At 49.8% G+C, this 24,406-nt stretch overlaps 1 protein-coding gene across 2 annotated transcripts in view; it reads right to left on the bottom strand.

Annotated features, from left to right (window-relative positions):
* Positions 1 to 24,406, bottom strand: part of VCL (vinculin) — a 126,298-nt gene that overhangs the window by 5,699 nt on the left and 96,193 nt on the right. The window contains exons 9-19 of one of the 2 annotated variants that reach the window (XM_056113486.1): positions 23,204 to 23,357; positions 22,553 to 22,728; positions 18,622 to 18,812; positions 15,868 to 16,067; positions 15,043 to 15,171; positions 10,807 to 10,956; positions 7,895 to 8,003; positions 6,510 to 6,812; positions 5,338 to 5,462; positions 3,573 to 3,758; positions 759 to 962 (exon numbers count right to left, since the gene is read on the bottom strand). In XM_056113486.1, the coding sequence (XP_055969461.1) occupies positions 759 to 962; positions 3,573 to 3,758; positions 5,338 to 5,462; positions 6,510 to 6,812; positions 7,895 to 8,003; positions 10,807 to 10,956; positions 15,043 to 15,171; positions 15,868 to 16,067; positions 18,622 to 18,812; positions 22,553 to 22,728; positions 23,204 to 23,357 (1,927 nt within the window). The remainder of the gene's footprint in view (positions 1 to 758; positions 963 to 3,572; positions 3,759 to 5,337; positions 5,463 to 6,509; positions 6,813 to 7,894; positions 8,004 to 10,806; positions 10,957 to 15,042; positions 15,172 to 15,867; positions 16,068 to 18,621; positions 18,813 to 22,552; positions 22,729 to 23,203; positions 23,358 to 24,406) is intronic. The other variant, XM_056113485.1, reaches the window with a different exon arrangement.

Raw genomic sequence — 24,406 nt, 5'->3', positions numbered from 1 at the left:
GGGCCAGCACGGCCGTCTGGGCCCACCCCTTCCAGAACCGGAATCATTCCAGGACGTGATGACCGTAGTTAGGAGACAGTGGGTGCCAGGTTAGTCATTCCCGGGCTGCAGCCTTCCCTCATGCCACCTTCCACGGGCACAGCGTGACCGGCCTCAAGCCCCCTCCTTGAACCAGCTCTGCTTCAGTCACCCAGGCCCCAGGCACTCTCCTCAGTGCCACCCCTGCCACGAGAATCCCTGAGACAAGCAGGCGGTGAAGCCCCCTGCCCGGTGGGCACCATCACAGCCAGCCAAGTGAGGGCAGCAAGCAGGTCTGTGGCAGAAACCCTGCTGCCCCGCGCCCTCATCAACGCTGCCTGCAGTGAGGCGTCAGCGGGGAAGCAGCGGGCAGGCCTAGCTCAGTGGCCGAGCCAGGTGACCACAGAGGCGCCACCTGACCTGGAGGTCATTGAGAGACACCACCACGGCTTTAGAGCAGCTGCAAGTGCTGACAATGGCCCCAGGTTGGGAGGCGAAGAGTCCTTCCGGAGTGACCCCATCTCTCTTTAGTCGCGCACCCACCCTCAGCGCAAAGGCAGTTCGATTCATCTGGCATTCGCAGACCCGGGATTCGTGAAGCCAGTCCTGCCACGGGTGCAGACAGACAGACGCCCACCCTCAGACTCACAGGGCCTGCACAGATCATGAGTGATGCATTGTGTCACGCTGCACAGGGCCGGATGCATTGGAAGCCGCCCCACTGGGGTGCTAGTCAGTACCTTACTAGACCACTTGGTGGCTTCCCGGTGCAAGGACTGAGCTGCGGCCAGAATGGGCAGGTTGACCGGCTGGTTGGATGGTATTACCAGCAGCTCAGGTTCGTAATCGTCTTCCATGTCAGGGGGGACAAGGAACCCGACAGCATCAGCCGCGTCTGCCTCTGGGACGCTGCCCATACCCACCTCGGAGGCTGCATTACCCGGCTTGGGAGATGGCGGGAAGGATAAGAAACGGAACAGCGTTAGTAAGAGCGGCAGAAGTTGAGAGGGTGAGCTTCAACTGGTTTAGGAACCGAAGCTGCCTGGAACAGGAAAGAACCTCTCAGGGATCCTGAGGACCCAAAGCCCGCAAGGCTACAGCGGGAAGGGACGGGCGTCCTCGGTCCCAGCGGCAGCCCAGTGCACCCTGACAAGAGTGAAGGAAAGAGACTCACTCCAATGGCAAAGAGCAAAAGCAAACGGCCTTCACTTCCCACACACTACCCAACATAAACTTACGAAAGCAGTCCTCACGGCAGAGCCAAACAACCAAACAATAGCAGCCGACGACCTTAAAAGGAATCTAGGGGGTAAACACTCACCAACAGTGCTCTGAACAGAATAGGGGACAGGGACAGAGCGATAGCACAGCAGGTAGGGCACCTGCCTTGCACATGGCTGACCCGGGTTCAATCCCTCACATTTCACATGGTCCCCTGAGCACCGGCAGGGTTGATTTCTGAGTGCAGAGCCAGGAGTAACCCCTGAGCATGGTCGGTGCAACCCAAAACAAAAATCCCCCAAAACAGAATAGAGCATTGGCTCGTTCTGCTGGCTCGTCCGGACGTTGTTCTCGATCTTCCTGGTCACAGGAAGGCACTTGGGCAAGCAGCCGCCGGCCACAGACAGCCATTTCCTACAGAAGCTCAGAGTCCCAGAATTAAAAAAGATACAGGGGCTGGAGCAAGAGCACAGCGGGTAGGGCATTTGCCTTGCATGTGGCCGACCCGGGTTCAATTCCCAGCACCCCGTATGGTCCCCCGAGCACCGCCAGAAGTGATTTCTGAGTGCAAAGCCGGGAGTAACCCCTGAGCATCGCTGGGTGTGACCCAAAAAGAAAAAAAATATAGATACAGCAGGGGCCCTTCTGTCGAATTCTATTAGGGGAGTAAAAACACAAGAAACCGGTCTCCAAAAAGTGAAGGTGAAGGTGAAGGACTCAGGGCCCCTGCAGGCAGCCAGTACCATCTCCATCTTCCCCCTGAGCTGTTTCCACTGGAACTCCCCCCAGATAACAAAGGGTGACTGCACAGGGGCCAGATTCAGAGTCCCTAGGACTGTAAGGATAAACGGCAACAGACCATAAACAACAGACACAGGCCTGCTGTGCCCCAAACCCAGACCACAGCCAGACCTGAGGATGCTGGCATGAAGGGCAGAGCTGGGACAAAAGCAGACCAGGGCTGTCGGCCCCAAAAGCATCATCTTTATCTTTCCAATTCCTGCCTAATCTGTGTTCCACTGCACAGTATACTAGATTCACTGTGATGAAACTTTTTTTTTTGCCTTTTGGGTCACACTCAGAGATGTTCAGGGGTTACTCCTGGCTCTGCACTCAGGAATTACTCCTGGCAGTGCTCAAGGGACCATATGGGATGCCGGGATCAAACCCGGGTCGGCCGCATGCAAGGCAAACAACCTACCTGCTGTGCTATCGCTCCAGCTCCTGTGATGAAACTTTGACTTCCTCTAAAATCTTTGAGTAAGGGGAGTAGAGAGCATATAAGGGTGAGTAAAGGCACTTGCCTTGCATGTGGCCAGCCCGGGGTCGAACCCTGAGCACCTCAAGGAGTGATCCTGAGCACAGGGCAAGGACTAGCCCCTACCAGGAACAGCACTGTCAGGTGTGGCCCCCAAACCCAAACTCCCCACAGAAGGCCTCTGAGAAAAGACCATCTTTGCTTCATCCCCCTCACGTGCACTGGGGCTCTGCCAATGGTTGAGGGGTGCGCGTGCTCCAGCTGGGGACTGACGTCACAAATAATCCCATGGGGCAGGGAGACAGCAGCGAGGTCGCCATGCCTTCTTAGAACCTGCGCTCCCCGCTACCAGCTCAGAATAAACCACGGGGACTGTTTCTGCCTGACAAACCTGTAGGTTGTGGTGTGGGCAGGAGACAGGGGCAGCTGCCGTCAGAGAGGGGCTCTGGACACCGGCTGTGAGAAGAGCAATGGCCAGGGGCCAGAGCGATAGCATAGCGGCATCCCATACGAACCCACGAGCCCCGCCAGGAGTAATTCCTGAGGGCAGAGCCAGGAGTAACCCCTGAGCAACACAGGGTGTGGCCCATAAACAAAAACCTAAACAAAACCCACAAAAAGGCAAAAATGCCCCCTGGGCCAGTACCAAGGCAGATCCGCACTTCCCCACACGCTTTCCTATTTCCACTTCCAGGCTAGCCGTGCCTGTCCTGGTGAGGGAGGGGTGAGCTGATTCTGAGGAGTGGACGAAGCATCCGAGTTCCAAGACATTTCATCTATCTACCTGCCTCCTTGACAGGCAGCTGCACGTTCCCTGCAGCTGCAGCAGCCCAGGGAAACTGGAACAGGGACCCGTCATCAGCAAGAGAGCCACCAAGACAGCGTGCGGGGCCAGCGAGGCTGACGCTCCAATATCTCGCTTTGGCTGCCAACAGGGGAAACCAGGAAGCCCGGAGTCACCTCCTGATAGCCCAAGAAGAGGATTGTGCTCCTGGCGACAGGAGCCCGGCAGAGAGCAGACGCATCCCCGAAAGCCTCTTCCTCCTCGCTCCACGAGCAAAGCTTCATTACGCACCTTGCTGGACCATTTTCGGGCTTCATCATGGAGCTGCCTGGCAGCCATCATCATGGGCTGGTTGATCACCTCCCCGGCTTTCTGCTCAGGGAACTCCTCATCCTTCTCCTCGGGCGGCGGGGGCCTGGGCGGAGGAACTTCACCCTCAGGCAGAGGTGGTTTGGGAGGAGCAAGCTCATCTGCCAACTGAAAAGGAAGCAACATGAGGACCAGAGTGGTGGTCCAGTGATTAGGGTGTTTGCCTTGCATGTGGCCGATCCGGGTTCGATCCCTGGCATCCCATATGAGCACTGCCAGGAGTGATTCCTGAATATAACCCACAGTGGTCACTCCATCTAAGTACCTGGACCATAGCCCCCAGCGGAACCAGAAGCACCTTCTCTTCCTTTTCCCGCCACGAAGCCCCAGCAGCTACTGAGTAGGTCAAATCCCAGCACCTGAGACCAAAGAGCCTCAACATGCTTACGGACTATCTCAGCTCTACCCTGACATAGCAGACGGCAGCTGCGGAGGCAAAAATGCCCCAGTGAGCCCCTGACCCCACTGCCAAGGCGGGAGAGCGAGCCCAGAGACCTTGGGGATCTTCCCTGGGTCGAGCTCTGCTCTCACAGCGGCCGGCCAGGGTCCTCCGTGACCACCAACCATAGAGGAAGCTGAGCTGTGGACTCAGGGAGCACTGGGCCTTCCAGCGGGATTCAGGACACAAGGAAACAATTCTGTCCTCCAGCAACTCAGACACTTCATCTTTTTTTTTGGGGGGGGGGTCACACTCGGCAATGCACAGGGGTTACTCCTGGCTCTGCACTCAGGAATTACTCCTGGCGGTGCTCAGGGGACCATATGGGATGCTGGGGATCGAAACCGGGTTGGCCGCATGTAAGGCAAACACCCTACCCGCTGTGCTATCGCTCCAGCCCCGACACATCATCTTTTACTTACTTAAATATGGGGCATCTATCAAGGAAGGTAAATCGAATTATCACCCTTATAAGCTATTCCCAAGGTGAAGCTCTGTCTACTACTAGAGTAAAGGACTTCAAAGGAGTCGTGCTATCTGATTCTTGGTTTTTCTCTATATCTGCTGAAGCTACTTACCTAGGAGGGGATAAATGCCATTACTTTGAATTAAATGCCAATTTTAAGATATAGTTGGGCAGGGGATACATGAACTAAAAATGATTACATTACTTCTGTTACATAACCCAAAAAAAAGTCAAGAAAAGAACGAACCTGTAAAAGATTCTAACTTTTATTTCTTTCATTTTGTTTTGTTTTGTTTTGTTTTGGGGGACACACCCAGAGATGCTCAGGGTTTATTCCTGGCTTGGTGCTCAGGAATCACTCCTGGTGAGCTCAGTGGACCATATGGATTGCTGAGGATTGAGCCCAGGTCACAGTGTGCAAGGCAACTCCCTCCCCGCTGTCCTGTGGCTTCAGCTCCCAGTTTAAATCCTCTGTGCAGACTATTATCTCACTCCTCATTAATATCTCACGACCCAGCCCACACCATATCAAAAGTGCCCTAATCTGCCCCTCACTGCTTCCCCCCAACAGCATGGACCACCATCCACTCCCGCCCCCCTACCCAGCACCCCCGTGCCAGGACCCTGCTAGATCAGGGGTGTTTCTGCCTGCATGTTCAGACCCTAAAGCAAATGACCCAGGGCTTCCAAGAGAAAGCACAGGCCACCTGCCCCTCCTTCCGCCTCCAGCACCTGCCCCTCCCTCTCTCCTCCCCTCCTTCCCACACCTCCCTCTGACTTACTCGGAGCTGGTCGAGGTCTGGTGGCGGCGGGGGGAAGTCGGGCTCCTGAGGCTGGAAGGCTTCTCGAACCTTGGCGACTGCTCCCAGGATCCGGTATCCCGAGTCCAGGAAGCTCTTCTGCAGACCTGAACACGAGACGCCCTTTCAGTCCCAACTCAGGACTGTTTGGATGAACAAAAGCTGGATTCGGAGCCACCAGCAAGCCCGGGTGGCAGGGGCCTGTCCTGCAGCCCTGTAAGGTCATTCGTGTCCTAGCCAGTGGCCCCATGGCCCCCAGGACACATTCCTGCCTGCTCAAATACCTGCCTGCTCACAGGCTGGTGGGGAGCTCCGAGCTCGGAATGCTTGCCACTTCCCTCAGGATGAAGCAGTGAGACACGGGTCTGCCCAGCTCAGAATAGGGGCAATGTGGGTTTTAGGCACATGGGGTCCCCTTTCTCCCTACTCCTCTGCTCCATTGGCCATTCTGCATCTTCACCTTGCGGCCAGATATAAGCCTGTCCTTAGTGCTGGGGAACGAGGGCATGAGCAGGACCGTGCTGGGCCAGGGCCGCCCAGGGGAGCCCCGTCCCTAAGGACAAGAGGCCCTGGCAGGCAGGGTTAGAGGCAGTAGGTGCTCCAGGCCAGAAGAACCCCCAGGGGTTTCCAAAAAAAAAAGGGGATAGTTTTAGTCATCCAGGAAACCTGATAACAATTTAGCTCATGAAAATTCAGATCTTTGGTGAAAGACGCAGAGAGTCACTTAAGACATTGTAGGCCAATGTGAGCCCCCCAGCGTGAACAGAAATAGAGCACACTGAAGAGAGAAAAAAAAGCATCTGAAATAAAGCAGAGGTTATGGCAGTTACATAAGCCAAACAGTTGGCAAATGGTTATCATGTGTTTTTGAGAAGCGTCTAAAATGATGACCACGCAGGGCCAGGAACGTGCGGGCAGCATGCAGGAGGTACCCAGAGAAACTGATTCCTAACCAGCCTGAAAGATCTAGACAACTGCTTTTGAGAGAAAAGAAGAAAGGGCGTCTCGTGTTCAGGTAAGCATACTCGAGTCAGTATCTATCATTTTGGGGCACCCAGGCTTTATATGTAAAGGTGGTTGGGGAGCACCATCCCCCCACCCCATCAGCTTCCTGAGGTAAGCTCTCGGGAGGGGCGGCCTGTGCCTCTGCTTACCTGGGTCAGAGATGTTGCCTGCCACAGCCTTGGCATCCATCACCATTGGCGAGATGGTTTTACTCAGCTCATCCGAGGCGGCTTTCACGGCCTCCCTGAACTTGGGGTCCTCCGAGTTCTCCACTTCCCTCTTGGCCACCAGCAGGATCCGGTTGGCCCTGCGAGCGATGCTGGTTGCCCCTGCGACCAGCATCTGCGGCTGAATGTTAGCCATGGCCACTTTACACTTGTCCAGGTCTTTTTTAATCGCTTCTTCGGAAGCATCCAACAGAGACTTGGTGTCGATGGCTTCGTCCACCAACCCTGTCAGGGGAAGACAGAACGGAATTTAGCCACTAGTTTTAGACACACACAGTCTCCAAAACCTTGTCGTCCGCTCACAGTGCTCATGCGAAAGTCCAATACCCAGAGTCCCCTCTCCAGCCCCGGGTTCTCCTCTAGAACCAAAAGGCTGCAGGTGAAATCAGCGGTACACAGTGAGGCAAGGCTGCACAGACTCATAGTACCGATCCCAACCGTGGCCCCTGGCTTCCTCGTCTTTCCCAGACCAGCAGGAACAACAAGCAGAGGCGATAAGGTCCGCGTGGGAAACCTCCACCGCGCTGCCGCCACTTTATCGGTGAGGGACATTTTCACGCTCCCCGGCCATCTGTTGCTTGTTGGCAGCCGGCAGTGGCCAAGATGAGCCACGCAAAGGATCGCGATGGCCAGGAAGCCTGTTCTTGTTCCTGTTACCTGTCGTCTTCAGACACCTCACGAACTCCACTTTCATCTCTGGCCACCGCGGACCCCGCCAGGACTGGGCAGGGAAGCTGACGCGCCCCAACACTCCTCATCCTTCCCCTTCTCCTCCTCTCCCTCCGCAGGGAAGGAAGATTCCGAGCTGCCCTGCACTTGCACGGACTGACTCGCACAGGCTGTGCGTCGCTGTGTCTCTCGCTCTTTCTCTTTTTTCTTTCCTTTCTTCTTTCTTCGCCCAAACTACGTAGTTGATAAGTTGGAGGAGACTCTGAGACAAGCTGGGTTAAATGGGAGCTATTGTGGCTCCCTGAAACGTGAAGCCGGTGGAAACGACAGGGCCACTCACTGTGTCCAGGGACATAGCCTCCCGCCTCTGAAACCAAACTCAGGGCGCAGCGGGAGCAAAGGCACCATTCACGGAGGAGATAGGGGCCGGGACAATAAACATCACACCGGGAGGGCGGCTCAGAGAGTCTCTCTCAAAGCTGCCAGGCTTGAAGAGGGAGCCGCCTCTGCTTGGCAGCTGCCATCAGGGCCCAGAACACCGGCGAGCATGTGACAGCCCCTGTCTCCAGGGCCGATGGGGTGCCCCAGCCAGCTCTTCGGGAGTCCAGGGAGAACGCCGCACACACACACCAACTCACCTGTCATCTTCTCCACATTATCGATCCACTGGTTTTTCATGGTCTCAAAGTGTTCGTAAGCAGCCTGGTTTCCAGGGTTCCTAAGTAAGATGCGGGCAGCTGAGACGACCTGGCGGTGACAGAACAACCTTTAAACACCAGAGCAGCCTCCCACAGAAACCCAAGCCTTCAGGGGCGCTTCCTCTTCTCTCCCCATAGGTGGCACTATAAAGCCACTCTAACGTCAAAATGGGCAAGTCTCTTCAGCCAGAAAGCAATGCCTGGAGTCTCATCCACTGAGCCCTAGCAAAAAAACTTTTGACAGTCACTGATGAATTGTAAGAAGTTATGAAAGGAGCAAAGCCAATGGGTGCCTGCTTAGTACTTGGGAATATATAGACGCTGACAAAGATTTACACCCTGGGTGTTAAGTCTATCTTGAAAAGCACCATGAAAAGAGAACAAATATTATTGAAAACTAACAAGCATTTTTCTCAAAAAATAACATTTACAGCATTTACAGAGTGCTTTCACATTTATTGTCTTACCAACTCCTTACAAAAACCAGACGGAGAGATAGGATATAATTTCTCCACTTTATAGATACAAAATCAAGACTCAGAAAATTTAAAAGCTCCTAGTTTTATTGCTGTGCTTTTTATTTTTTTTTTAATTTGGTTGGTTGGTTTTGGTTTGGGGTCTGACCCAGCGGTGCTCAGGGCTTATCCCTGGCTGTGCTCAAGAATCACTCTTGGCAGGCTTGGGGGGGCCACCTGGGGTGTGAGGAATCAAACTGGGTCCGTGGCATGGAAGACAAGCACCTTACCCACTGTTATCTTTCCAGCCCCCGTAAGAGCATCTATTAATGTTACAGCTTTGGGGGAAGGTCCAAATCAATTTCTAAAGTTCTTGCCCTTTTCACAGTTGATGTCTTAAGTTTTCTGTTTTCCTTCTTTAGAAAATGTTTTATACAGGAACTTCAAACATGTTTGGTGTTTCATTTTTGTTTGTTTGTTTGGGAGCCACACAGCAAAGGTTTACTCCTGGTACTCCTGGCTCTGCACTTGGCAATCAATTCTGGCAGTGCTCAGGGGACAATCCGGGATGCCGGGGGATCAAGCAAGGTTCTCCCGTGGGCAAGGCAAGCTCCGACCTGCTATACTACCTCTCTGCGCCCTCAAGTCTCATTTTTTAAACAGAAGTTCTTAAAAGAAAAACTTCATGTTTTCTAGAAGTTTAAAATCAATGATTCCATTTTTGTTTCTGTTTTAGAACAGCGCTGACAGTGTGGTGGCACCGGCCATGCTGGGAACGGAACTCAGGCCGGGTCCCTCTGGAAGGTTTTCTTTTAAGTGAACACACGTGATTTTGTCAAGAGGATCTATTGCATTAACATACCACCCGGGCAAAAGTTGAGCCATAAAGAAATCTTACTTCCCATCTCTCCTCACAAGTTCCTACTAAATTAGATCAATAGTTTGATTCTAATGCCTTACAGGCATCCAATATCTGCTGAGTAAGTGCATGTAAAAAAAAAAATGATTTCATTTGATTAGGTGAACAACATATAAACATCACATTGATGATATTGAACTGATGATATTTTTAAGAATGCCCAAAATAGGGGCCAGGAAGAGGGGACAGGAGTCAGGGCCCATGTCTTGCACGATTCCAACCCACTTGGGCTCCTGGCATGACACCCAGGCATCACCAGGTGGCCCAGGAATCCCCAGCACTGCATCTTCGGGTTCTTGCACTGTACCATCGACCTGGAGGACTCTTGCCGGGAGTGTACCCCCACTTAGGAGTCATCTCCCATCCCCACAAAACGAGAATACCCATCATCTGTCAGAACTTTCATTTCTGTCCCATGTGTTTCCTTTGGTTTCCTCTCCTCCATTACACTGTCCACTTCATACTAGCTAGAGTTTGGTTATATAACTAAATTGAAAGAGAAAAATCAGTTATGGATATAAATGAAGTTTTGAAAACGCACTCTCCCAAAGAGACATAGAGAAAGGCACAAACTCTAAATTCAAAATAAACTGCACTCAGGTTTGTTCAGTATGTAATGGGGGAGGGGATGCTTCACTAGCATTTGCCCCTTTCAACCTGGAAAGTGGCTCAGAGCTCCCGCCTTTCACATATAGAACCTGGATTCAATCCCTGGCAATGGGGGGAGAGGGGGAAGGGAAACAAAATCTAATCTATGGTCTTTATCAAAAAATGCAAATGATATAAAATTAAGTCTGACATTATGGGTATTTTTAATTTTTTATTTTGGGCTTGGAGCTACACCAGGCTGTGCTCAGGACATTATTCCTGGCTCAGTGTTCAGGGATCACTCCTGGAGGGGCTTGGGGGACCAAGGGAATATGGGTTAATCAGGGACCACATGTCGTACCAGGGATCAAACCTGGGTTGGCGCCGGAGGCAAGGCTTCTTCCCTACCCGACAGACTATCACTCTGGCCCCTAACGTCCAGCAAGGTCATAAAATGTGAAAGTCCCAATAATCTCCATGCCCACAGGCTGATGCTTGAACTGAGGAATCTAAACAAACCTCGTCCAGGTGCCAGCCTCGTCCAAGGCAAGCTCTACCTGCTTTACTGTGGCTCCAGCCCCACTGTGCATATTCTTTCCTAGTCTGTGGGAATAATAGAAAATGTAGAGCAACTGTTTTGTAAGTTTTCTATTTGTTTTGGGAGGAGGCACCCCTGATGATACTCAGGGTTGACTCCTGGCTCTGTGCTCAGGGATCATCCTAGTGGTAATCAGGGGACCACAGGCAGTGCCAGGGATTGAACTGGGGTCTGCCTCATGCCAGGCAAGTGCCTTAATTCCCGTGCAACCTCTCTGGCCCGCATAAGTAGCTCTCTTTGCTGTCCACTGCTCAATGAGCACTGGAGTGAGGACGACTGAGCCACGACCCACCTGAGGAGTGAGTTCTCGGGCGGTCTTCACCGACGCCTGGATACCTTCCACTGTCGACTTATTTGCTGTTCCAACAGCGGCTGCCTTCTCTGCTGTGGCACCAAGCCGGCCTGAGTGGTTCTCAAAGTTAGCTGCCCTTTCGTCGAACACCTTAAGGAAAAGACAAAGACACAGAGAAAACAGAGAAAACTCATTCCAATGAAACAAGTCAGGCGGTCTAAGAAAACAGTCTTTTTTAGCAGAGGCGGCCACACATGAGCAGAGACTTTAGAACTGACGTCAGGTCCCAAGTGAACGGTCCCACCGCACACCCGGGCCCCACTGTGTCTGATGTGCAAAGGTCACCAACCATTGCTTGGTGCCTCCAAGCGTGACTCACTTTCACTTTTCTAATGAAACATCACTTCCAGGCTGTCACCCTGGAGAGCAACCGCACCCTCACCCCCAGGATTTCCAACTTCTGCATCCAACTTCTCTCCTCCGTATTTATCAGCATTTAAGGTAATGATCTCATTTTTCATCTGTCTCTTTCACGCTCGCATAAAAGCCTCACTAGGGACTCATTTTATCATCATTCTGACCTGACTCTTAAAACCATGCCGGGCTTGGGGTGGTGCTCAATCGGTAACGGTAAAGGCTTCCCTGAAAACTCTCCAGAGGCTGCTGTGCTTCAGGACAACAGCGCAAAGGGCTAGTGCATCTGTGGCATGTGGGCACCCTGGATTCAATCCCTAAGACCACAGGAGAAACCCTCTCAGCACAGAGTCAGGCGCAGTGCAAGCTACCCAGGACTGTCAGGTGTGGGCCAAAACTAAAATAAATAAAATATATCCTCCAGATATTTGGGAGTCTTCTTTTTTTTTTTTTTGGTGTGGGGGGGTAGTCTCCCAAGCAGTTCTCAGCAGACTGGGGGACCCCTCCCAGCAATTCTTCAACTGCAATTCAATGGGGCCCTTCCGAGCTGAAGGTTACTCAGGCTATCCACAGAGCTGGGGCTGTGCCCTGCCCTGGAGTGCTCAGCATCCAAACAGGGACAGTGTGCAAGGCACGTGCCTCAACCGCCCTATATCACTCTGGTCGCTCCAGGAAACTGCGATGATCTCACTGACTAGAATTCCAGCCCACTCAGAGCCAAAGGCTCTAGGAACGCGGCTATTCGTTTTTCCATCTTCTCTCATATTGGCAGCTCAGAGGAAGGGATTAAGATGAGGCACCCACGACCATGGAGAGCTGGTGGGCGAAGGTCTGTTCCTCGCATCTGCTAACAGGAGGCCTGTTATTCTCATCTGTGGAGGCTCTGTTTTTCTTATTTGGCAGTGACACCTTTTCCTTCCTCTAGCTCTAGTGACCGAGCACACAGTTCCTGGCCCTCCCAGGCGAGCAAGATTTGCTAATTTTTTTTTCTGCCCATCTTCTCTGATTTCAGACGGGCAGTGCCTACTCTCCACCAGCCCTACCCAGATGACTCACCAACCCCGAGCCTTCAGCAGGTAACCTGTGAGTCGCCATGACGACGCCCTTCTCTTACCTTCCAACACCAACCAAAGACAAAGGCACAAAGGCAAGCTAACCTGATCTCACAAAAACTCCTTAAATCCTTTCCATTTTCCATTCAGGCTATCACTGCTTCAGCTCTAATTCATGCCCTCTGCAGCTGGTCATGTCTGCAAATTTTAGCTGGTTTTCTTGGAACAGATCATGAGGCCACCAGTAAAACAGAATACAAATCTGACCCGGATCTTTGTCCCGCTGAAACCCTACAGCTGGCCTTCCCTTTCACCCAGAGTTAGCCAAGTTCTAAGACCTAGTTTCTAATTCTCTCTTTCTCCCGAATTTGTTGCCTTTCAGTCTATGCCCTGGCGATATTAAATTGCTTCATTCTATGCATACCTACTCCTTTCTCTTTCAATGTCTTTGTTCTTTCTATTTCTGCCTATTTAACTTCCCCTTCTTCATTTTGAGCGAATTCATGACTATCCTTTCTTTGGAGGTGAGGGCAGGGCTGCTCACAACTTACTCCTGGCTCTGTGCTCACTCATGATGGGGCTCAGGCGACCATAGCCAGTGCTGAGGTCTGAGGTTGGCTATGCAGAAGGCAAGTCCCTTGCTTACTGTACTATCTCTCACCCGACTCCTAACCCTTCTTGCCCTCCCAGCCAGGCCCTACGCTTTCCTTTGGGTGGCACAGTATCAGTACTGAGTTCTGCATCCAGAGCACCCGATTGTTGTTTTTCGTCCCCCAAGTTGTTCTGGTCCTCTCCCAAACCCAGGTCAGTTTCTCTGCCGGTATTCGAACCCGAGACTTGGATTTCTCCCTGCAAGCCCCCAGGCGTCCTCTCTGACGTTGGGAGAAAAGCAGCCATGAGCCTCTGCCTCTTCCTCTTCGTCCCCCAAGCTGTGCTGGGCTTCTCCCCTACCCAGTCTTTACTCCCCCCCCCCCACACCAGGTACCCGTGGGGGCGTGGTCTTTTCGGAAGTGGGCGTGGCTTCTGTAGAGGTGGGTGTGGCCCAATTTTCAGCAGGCCAACGCTCACGCGGCCGCAGGTAGTTTAGCCATACCAAGGAACCTAGTCCCCATACCTACACACCAACATGAAGAAACAATGCAAATCCCTACCACATGGGGAAAAAGAATCCAGAAGCCTCTGTAGGTGCTGCTCACCTAAGGGACCTCTCTGACAAAGAATTCAGATATGAAGTCATGAAGATGTTCAATGAACTCAATGAAACACTCAGACAGATATTCAGTAAAATGAAGGAAACTATTGACAAATTACGGGAAGAAATGAGAGCAGGAGTGTCAGAGCACCTGATTGTTAATATCTGCCCTAGTCTTTCCAACACACACGTGGACTTTTTATTTTTTCACTTTTTATATATATATTTTTTTATCTTGGGTTCATATCTGGTGGTGCTTGGGTCTCCAGGTCAGCCATGTGCAAGGCAAGCGCCCTATGTGCTCTACTATGGCTCTGGCCCCAGGTGAGGCTTCTTTAGATACAAATGCATGTTTTATTCATGTCTGAATCTTTAGCACCTGCCCCAAGGTTTGAGGAGAATATAGGTGCTCGGTCCTTTCTGATGAGGTAACAGGAGCAGCAAGCCAAGCTTAGCCAGCAAAGAAGGACAGCAGGCAAGGGGTGGGACTGGCACATCAACAGTCCTACCGAGGAAGTGCGGGGGTGACCAGCTAAAGAGAGAAACAGGGGCCGAGGTCAGGGAGGAGAAGGGAGTTATGAGATCAGAGATTCAAGCCGAGATTCTCATCGCTAAGCGGTAAGAACAAAACAAAACAAAAACCAGGTCAAACCAGACGGCCTAGGCCTGAACGCGGACGAGAGGCTGGAAGGGTGGGAAGACAGTGGAGGTGGAAAGCAGCTGGGACTGAGCTGTGGGCTCTCATGACCAGCCCCACGTGCCCAGCTTGGCTTTCAGTGATGTCACAGCGGAGCAGTCAAAGGACGAGCAGGGGCCGGAGGGACCGCACAGCAGGGAGGAGTTTGCTTTGCCCGCAGCTGACCCATGGCTGATCCCCAGCATCCCATATGGTCCCCCAAGCACCACCAGGATGGTGCAGAGCCAGGAGTAACCCCTGAGCATCAACTGAGAGTGTGCCCCCCCAGAAAAGGGGGTTTTCTATCATAGAAATCAACAAGCCTTACAAATCTGGCCCCCACGACCGAAGCATCCTTCCCACTACCAGCACAGACCAGCCTTACAGCTCATTTTGAGGACTCTGGCCTCACTCTGGGACAGAGAGAAGTTATTGGAAGGTCTGAATAGAAAACAAGAAATGATTTAAAAGGATCCCGATTCTGGCGCAAGGAATAAAATGCCCAAATCCAAGGGACAATAGTGACAGGAGTGCCCCCCACAATGGAAATGATGCCTGGCCTCTGGCGGCTGCCAGCCACCATGAGGAAAGGCCTAGAGACACCTGGTCTCGTGACCAGGCTGTGCACGAGTGCCAAGGGGGCCTGACTCCACATTTCTTCTTGTGTGGCAAAAACAAAACCTCCTTGTTTTCTTTGTGATGATCAGGTTTTCTACTGCTTGGAACTAAATACGTGTCCTAGAGGCATTCCTCACTGGGCCCATCGGTGACTAAGCTAGTGACAGATTCCTTCTGGCCCCACAGCACACTGCCATCGCATTTTGCCTTGATAAAGTGATTCATGCACATGTATGTCCGAACTGTCTCTGTGCATGTACGTGCGTGCGGCCGCAGACACCTACCTCTTCCCTGTTGGGAGCATCGGGAGGGGCAGTGGCCGCCACCGCCAGCAGCTTGATGGGGGTTGTGGTATCACTGAAGACATCTGACACCTCCTGGGTCATGGCCTCCTGCATCTGGGCTTTCAGGTCCTTGAAAACATTGTTTATAAGGGCAAATATCAGAAACATCCCCCAACACATCTCCCTATGTCCCCACTTTCCATTCACTCTGTGAATTCAATGAAGATTTACCGAGTATCAACTATTGACAAATCCCTGACCACGTATAGCGTGAGACTCCTGCATTCCAAGAGATCAGCGTCTACTGAGCAGCAGGGGTAAAGCATGACCCACATCTGCCTAGAGACCCTTCGCTCAACCAAGGAAGTTTACTTCCTTTCTCAGTGCTCAATGCCATCAAAGAAATGATACTGAGACAAAGAAAAAAGGAAGGGGAGGGGAAGGGAGGGGAGGGAGGGGAGAGGAAGGGAGTGGAGGGATGGGGACGGAAAGGGACGGGAAGAAGAAAGGCGGGGAGAAGGGAAAGAGAAGGAGGGAAGAAAAAAAGAAGGGGAGAGAGGTGGGAAGGAGGGAAGGAAGGAAGGAAGGAAGGAAGGAAGGAAGGAAGGAAGGAAGGAAAGAAGGAAGGAAGGGAGGGAGGGAGGGAGGGAGGGAGGGAAGGAGGGAGGAAAGGGAAGGAGGGAGGAAAGGGAGGGAGGGAGGGAGGGAGGGAGGGAGGGAGGGGAGGGAGGGAGGGAGAGGAGGAGGTGAGGAGGGAAGAAGGAACAGAAGGAAGGATAGAGGGAAGGAGGGAGAGAGGGAGGGAGGGAGGGAAGTTGATTCTACCTTCAATGAATCCTGAAGCTGAGACGCCAGTGCTCTAGCCTGGGGGCTCTCCCCTTCCCCTCTGGCAGCCAGATCGGCCAGCTGAGCTGTCAGCTGATCCACGCGGTCACACTTTGCAAGAAGATCTTGGCGATAAGGTCCCATCATGACATTAGCCAGCCGATGCCCTTCAGCCACCAGCCCCCGGATGGCAGCCTGACCTGAAAAAGAGAAAACCACTGAACTCAGACAGGCCTGAAGAACATGGCTATGGCATGTTATGGTCAAAGGTCTTTCATGGCTTCCTTTACAATGTTTAAAGGAAGAAAAAAAAACACTGCTTAAGGGCTGGACAGTACAGGGGTTAAGAGGAGGCCTTGGAGGAGGACCCGAGCTTTATCCCTGACACCACTTATGGTCGCCTGAGCCCTACCAGGAGTGAGCATTGAGCCAGGAGAAAGCCCTGAGAAGGGGGACAGCCATTCCCCCAAAACAAACAAAAACAATAGTGCCACTAGACAGAGAGAGACTAGACAGAGAGAGAGAGAGAGAAGTGTCTGTCATAGATGCGGACGTGGGAGCAGGGGTGGAAGGAGGGAAAATGTGCACCTACTGGTACTGGAACAGTGTATGATTGAAACATGATTCTAAACAGCTCTGTAACTGTGTGTCTCAAGGTCATTCGGTTAAAAAAGGGGGGGGCTCTTACTGGGAAGTTTGTCCTAACAAGAGAATATATAAATGTATAGATAAGAATAAGCCACTCATCATCGCATCATTTGGAGAATGATATTTCTGAACATTTCCTTCTATTTTAATGTATCACATGCTCTGAGACATGTAATTTCTCTCTCACAAAACTGTGATCAAATAATAAATCAATTTTTATTCTTGGTTACAGTTTATTTTTGTTTTGCTATGCTTTGGGGCCACACCCAGCAATGCTCTGGGCTCAGCGACACTCAGCAATGCTCGAGCTCTGCACCCAGGAATCACTTCTGGCAGTGCTCAGGGGATCATATAGGATGTCAGGAACTGAGCCTGAGTCTGTTGCAAGCAGGGTAAGCACTTGACCTGCTGTACTATTGCTTCAGCCTGTTTAATGCACATATTTTGCACCATTAAATATTAGTGAAAAATCTATGTAATATTTTATCATATCAGCCATAATTTTTAGCCTCTTACTTATTAAATATTAACACTTTTATATGGGCTGGAGTGATAGCACAGCGGGTAGGGCGTTCGCCTTACAAGCGGCCAACATGGCCGACCCGAGTTCGATTCCTCCGCCCCTCTCGAAGAGCCCGGCAAGCTACCGAGAGTATTCGATATGCCAGACACAGTAATAACAACACTTTTATATATGTTCTTATACATGACCACTTAGGAAATCTTTAATGATTTCTTGAATATACTCCTGTAAGCCACATTTGAGGCAAAGGGAATGAACATTTTTAGTCACTCATTTATTTATTTATTTATTTATTTAGGGTTTCTGTGTCACACCTGGCAGTGCTCAGGGTTACTCTTGGCTCCGCACTCAGGGATCATTCCTGGCAGGACCTGGGGGACCACATGTGGCTCCACAGGTCGAACCTGGGTCAGCTACATCTAGACAAGAGCCCTACCCACTATACTATCTCTTCAGCCCTGGAATGAACATTTTTTTTAAGGTAAGTTTATTTCGGAAATGAGGAGAAAGAGTTTCACGTCCAATAGAGAGTTTCATGTTCTCCAAAGTGGAGAGAGTCCAGAATGGATTTTGGAAGGAAGTAACATAGAGATGTTTTCCATAATTGCCTTGGTCTGAAATTCTTTACACAAGCAGGAGTTAATCAGGCTTTTCCTGGGGAAAGCACTGGGCCTCTGCTGGTCCATTTCTGAGTTTGTTTGTTTGTTTGTTTGTTTGTTTGCTTTTGGGTTCACACAGGGCTTACTCCTGGCTTTGCACTCAGGAATCACTCCTGGAGGTGCTTAGGGGACCATATGGGACGCTGGGAAACGAACCCGGGTCGGCAGCGTGCAAGGCTAATGCCCTACCCTCTGTGCGATCGCTCCAGCCCCTGGAATGAACATTTTAAAAATACTGACCTATAATAGCAAATTACCATTCAAAAAGTTTGCACCAATTTGTTCCTTCCCCAGTATACTATTATATGTCTGATTCCTTAACACTGGAGATCACAAATTTTAAAATTCCTTTTTGTCAATGAATACAGCAAATAAAGAAAAAAGATCTTTCATTTTTAGCAGGTTTGCTATCATAATATGACTAAATTCTTTTAGACTTATTCCCAGATTCTCCCCTAAATCAACATTCTAGTTCATTCATTCTGGTACAACTAAAAATAATCTTGGTGGGTAAGTGCCTTTCACCTATTTTCCAAAACTGTATTTACTTATGTAATTTCTGTCCTACGGTAATTGAATGGAACGATAGACTGGAAGCAGGAACAAGAGAATGGAAGTCTGCATATTGAAAATAACTAGCAGATTGAATAATAATTAGCTCAAATTTCAACTCCCATCTAAGGACTTTTCTTATTTGCAAAACAATGTACTTTGTAAACACATCTGGATTAAATCGCCAAAATGTAGTTGGCCACGTGTGGAAAAGGAGTCACGGTACAGAATGGCCTACAGACCTGCGATTCAAGAAACAATCCACCCCGCAATCCCACACCCTAATGACAGATGGCTATAGCTCTACCAAGATCTTGCTAATTTTCACGAACATCAATTTCATGGGAACTTTAAGTCCACTGATGGCCTTACCAACTCCCCGGTCGTCCACTGTGGGGTTATCAATCCACCGATGTGCTTGCTCGATCTTGCCCTCAAGATGGACAGCAGCCTTGGTGGGCCTGCTGTTGGCCACGGCCCTATTGGTTTTGCTCTGCAGGTTCTGCAAGGCAGTGGCCACCTGTTTGGCCAGTGCTCGGGCCTCTGGGGAATCTCCTTTCCCCCTGGGGAGAAGAACAGTATCTGTCACACACAGATGCTACTTAGAATGAGACGACTACACAAAGACCAACGAGAGGATCAGTGGCCCATGATTATTATGCTGTTTGAAAAGACGATGTATTCTCTATAGAACACAGAAAAAAGAAATGAGTAATATAAAAATTCAGATTGTCTTCTCCCAGTTAAGATACGAGTTGGGTCAATATAGATCAACCAAGGTTAGACACTTGGAAAGCTCAGCTCAACCTATCACAGCTCAGCTGAACCCTCAGCCCACTGTCTCTGCAAACACTTTCTTGGGGCCTGAAGTGGGCAACTCACCGAGCCATGTCTGTTGGCTGAAGTCATTATAGAAACTAACTAGCAGTATGATCTTTTGACGCCCCCATCCCCCGTTTAAGTATTAGAGCAAGCACTCTTAAATTATTTAAACCTTTCAACAACCCTATGAGATATCAGCAGATATCATAGATATCTACTGGTATCAATAGATATCAGTACTCAGGGCTTTTGGAGGGGGAGGGAGCTCTTTGGGTCATACCCAGCAATCCCAGGGGTTACTTCTGGCTCTATACTCAGAAATCACTCCTGGTGGTGCTGTGCTTGGGGACCATATGGGATGCCAGAGATTAAACCCGGGTCAGCTGCATGCAAGGCAAACAGCCTACCCATGGTACTGTTGCTCATCCCCAGTCAATAGCAGTGTAATCCCCAATTTTTTTTTTTTGCTTTTTGGGTCACACCTGGCGATGCACAGGGGTTACTCCTGGCTCTGCACTCAGGAGTTACTCCTGGCGGTGCTCAGGGGACCATATGGGATGCTGGGAATCAAACCCGGGTCGGCCGCATGCAAGGCAAACACCCTACCCGCCGTGCTATCTCTCCAGCCCCCTGATTCCCAATTTTTTACTCAGAAACATGTGGATTTAAATTTAAAAAAAGGTTCATTTTCAAATGAAACTGCGGTGCGAAAAGACCAGATAATTTACCCGAGTATCTTTTATTTACTGGTAAAGCCAGGACACAACCCCAGGGCTCTGCCTTTCCAGTCTCACTCTTACACATCATACACATTGCCTCAGGATGGTTTCAAACAATCCCCAGCCCTTACCAGAACTCACGAACTCAGTGACTAACAAATACAATGAGCCCCCAATCAGGCCAGACAACGTAATGTAATTCTAATGATCCTCAGGGTCCAATGTGTGCAGAAGGCACCATTAGAAGGCACCTACAGCACCCATTTTTTAAAAAATCAGAGTCACACACTGGTGGTGGGCTTGGTGCTGAAATAGTATACGCCTAAAACTCAACTACCAATAACTTCATACATCACGGTTCTTTAAATAAAATTTATTTTAAAAAAATCAGAGAGAAACAGGGGCTGTGTCATATTCTGTCCAGAGGCACAGGCGCAGCCTGGGGTGCTGGGAGTGAACCTAGTGCCTATACATGCCAGGCTTGCACTCACCCAGGAGCCAGGACCTTTTTAAAATTTGTTAGTTTGTGGGCCACCATCAGTGACACCCGAGGGCTCAGTTCCTGGCTCCTGTTTGCGGGTAGTTTGCAGCAGTTCTCAGGGAACTGCACAATGCAGAGACGGAGGACCCTGAGCCACAAGACAGACGCAGAGCATGCGCTCCAGCCGTTTGAACTATCTCTCGCTGGGGTGCGAGGGCCGAGCCAAGAACAGCTCAAGAGCACTACCAGACGTGGCCCCAAAACAAAGGAATCTAAAATGTAACATGCATCTAAATGAAAAGGTACCAGAGAGACAGTACAGGGATCCCGGCACCGGCCTTGCCTGTAGCTGACCCTGATTCGATCCCTGGCACTTCACATGGTGCCCCGAGCGCTGGCAAGATGATCCCTGGGTAGAGAGCCAGGAATAATCATTGGATATGGCCCAAACACCAAAAAGGAAACTGTCACTGTCACTGTCCTGTTGTTCATCGATTTGCTCGAGCGGGCCCAGTAACGTCTCCATTGTGAGACTTCTTGTTACTGTGTTTGGCATATTGAATACTCTCGGTAGCTTGCCAGGCTCTGCAAGAGGGGTGGAGGAATCGAACCTGGCTCAGCCGGGATGGCTGCACGCAAGGCAAACGCCCTACCGCTGGGCTATCACTCCGTTAAAAATAAACGAAAAGAGTGAACTAAGACAATAAACAAAAAAACTCCCAAGAAACATACTCTGGTTAGCCCTGGAAGAGTGACTGTGGGAACCATTCTGGACGAAGGAAACTTGACCCTGGACATTGTTCCTTTTCTTAATGTTCTCCGGCCTGTGCAGCACTATGGCGCTTCTTTATTTTGGGGACAAAAAGCTATCATAAGAAAAGAAAACAAGACCCCTATTCCAAATAACCAAACAAGGCCATGAGGGAGGACTTTACTTAAGGATCTTTATAATGGCTAATTTCTTTTTAAAAAGAGACAGCGCTATATGCAATAGCCAAAATATGGAAGCAATCCAAAAGCCCATGAACAGATGACTAGATAAAGAAACCCTGGTACATATTCACTATGGAATACTATGCAGCTCTAAGAAAAGATAAGCTGTGCAATTTGCTGCAGTGTGAATGGATTTGGAGAGTATCACTTGGAGTGAAACCAGCCAGAGGGAGAGAGACAGATTCAGCATGATCTCTCTCATATGTGGGATATAAAGACACCTCGCAGGGGAATATCAAATGCCCAATGGCGAGAGAAACAAAGAGCAGGAGAACTGGGTGTCGGCAGATACTGGGGCGGGGGAACGTTAGAGAAGGAAACACTAAGACAAGAAGGGGGACGGGGTGGGGGGTGTTGGGGGCGGGGAGTGGCTTCCACAGAGTCAGGATGTGGGGCAGGAGGGAAACTGGGGACATTGGTGGAGGGTAGTGGTCACTCGTTTAAGGGTTTGTGTTAGAACAATATATGCTGGAAACTCAATCATAACCATCTTTGTAACTTTGTAATTCATGATGATTCAAAAGGGGGAGGGGGAAGGAAGGAAGAAACAATGTTTCTGAGGAAGAAACAAAATCTTTTCTGTGCCTCCTCTTTCCATCTTCAGTCCTCCTCCTATGCATGCTCACATGCACGTGTATACACACACACACACACACACACACACACACACCTTTTCTTAACTAGCTCTAACAATCTACTTCCCTCATATACTTGGGGAATGGATATAACACAAACATGATAAAATTCTAGCTTAGAAATTTTAAAAAGCTGCAAGAACACCACAAAACAGTCTACAAAATTGCCCTGCTCCATCCAGCCATGGTGACAGAATTTTCAGACAACTGGGGGAAAAAAATTTGTTTAAGTTATCTTAATTCAAAGGAATTCAGGGTTGGAGCGCTAGTACAGCCCGTCAGGCGGTCGCCTTGCATGCAGCAGACCCAGTGGATCTCTCGCACTAGGTATGGGCCTCTGAGCATAGCCAGCAGTGATCGCTGAGCACAGCCAGGAGTAAGCCCTGAGCACTGCTGGGTGTGGCCCTAAACCAAATCCTCCCAAGCCAATTTAATTTCAAAAAGAATTCTTAGGATTTTAAGTGTATTAATTAAAAATACATGTGATTAGCAATGAATCATTTAGCTGAGGTTATGTCACTGTCACGTCACACAGAATCAATAAGAATAGAGTGAAAAAAACATCAAACATTCACTTAACTCAAGAAACTCAATTAACTGTGTGTCTAGGGGGACAAGAGATCAAAGGGCAGATGGACGAATGCAATACTTACTGTCTGCGCAGGTCTGTTAATTTAGAAGTCAGAGCAGAAATCTCTCCAAGAGAACGCATGATGTCATCCCTCTCTTTTGGATCATCACATAATTCCGCTATTTTCCGAGCTTCAGTCAAAGCCCCTCGAATCTGTTCTTCCCCTTCTGGCCCCCCGTTTGGATCTGCAAGCCAGTTCTACACACAGAAACAGGAACAGCACACTTAAGGCCACTCATGAGCCATACTGAACACAGTCACCAAAAATGTTCTGAATTCTCATCTTGAGTACCTCATCAGACCTTATTCATTCTTTGGTTTCTCGACTATTCGCATTATTTTGTGAAATGTTTGAAAAGCATTTCACACGGAGTGCCATCAGAAAACCTGAACCTGTTAACATTATTAGGACCAGAGAAGAGTCGTCAATTCTGGGATTGAATTAAAGTGTCACAACAACGGTCATCTAGAACAAAAAGTGGGATTTGCCTGGTTACTCAGGGGGCTTGCTTTGGCCTCACTGAAGCAAAATTCATAATGGTATTTTAAAATACAAATAAACGGTTGGCGCCTGTGTTGTGTGTGTGTGGGGGGGGGGGGGGACAATGGCGACCCTGAGAGACAGATACAACATGGCCAGAGTGCTTCTCCCGTCCCTTCCCACCCCTGCTACCTGAGCGGAGTCGATCTTCTTCGCAATGCTCTGCTTTGAGTTTGTCATGGCTTCCAGCTTGCGGGCGGCATTCTCCACCTTCGCAGTGAGCACGTCCAGCCCCTGGGACACCTGCTGGGCTTTCTGCATGGCCACAGGGGAGGCTCCTTGTCCTCTACTCAAAGCAGACAGATGCTGTCATTACACTCTCACAGACGTGTCACAGCAAGAGAGTACCAAGAGCACAAAAATGACACTTTTTCTTAACATGCTCTTTTCTGCCCCATCCACGGCAAGTCTTAAAGAGCCCAAGAAGGCACAAGAGAGAAACAAAGCAAGAAGCCCACCCCATCTACTTGCTCTGTGCGTTTCAAAGTACATATTAGCTTCATGGAGACACAGAGTCACTCCACAGGCCAAGTTGGCAAGTTTTGATCATAAAGATTCTCCGCTGGGCGACGATCACATGATCAAACCAAAGCTTCACGGGGCAGATGTGAGCATGTTCTTAGTGCCACAAAGGGTTTTGTTACCATAGAAATGTGTCCTTTAACAACAAACAGCCCCCCAGATGATCTTATTCATGGGCAAATACACATTGAAAATGTCTTGGGAGGCAGCACAATAGTGTTATTGAAAGCATGTTACTCTAGGGCCAAGTAGCTCTGAGTTCAAATCCTGGCTCCGGGGACTGGTAAAGCCCTGGTTATGGTGCCCACCCTCCTAGGCTTCAGTTTTCTGTCTAATAAAATAAGAAGTGGTAGGTAAAATATCTGTCAGCTTATTCAAGTGCTTCATGCAAAAGGACATGGTTAGAAGCAATTTGGCATACAGCCACATATATAATTATTACTACTATTGACTTCTATGATGATAATGATGGTGATGATAAAGAAGAACCCAATAACAATAATCTATCCTGTCGACTATAATCAGCTTTAAGTGTCAGACCCAGTTAAAACCGAGGGGTAAAATACATGGTGATAAGAAAGTTTTGTTTCACTTCAGGTTCCTAAGGAACAAATTCAGCTAATTACTGCCATACTATGCTACTATTGCAAAACTAATGATGGTGAGTTCATAAAAATTTACTTTTCTTTTGTAAGAGATCTTCCAAGCTACAATCAAAAAATATTTGCCAAATAAATTTGCAGGATGGGGGTCATACCAGTGCTGCTGAGGGCTGACTCCTGGCTCTGTGCTCAGGGATCTCTCCTGGTAATA

Source organism: Sorex fumeus, unplaced genomic scaffold (assembly GCF_029834395.1).
Source record: "Sorex fumeus unplaced genomic scaffold, SorFum_2.1 ptg000020l, whole genome shotgun sequence".
NCBI lineage: Eukaryota > Metazoa > Chordata > Mammalia > Eulipotyphla > Soricidae > Sorex > Sorex fumeus.
This window is presented reverse-complemented; position numbering and strand designations above follow the sequence as displayed.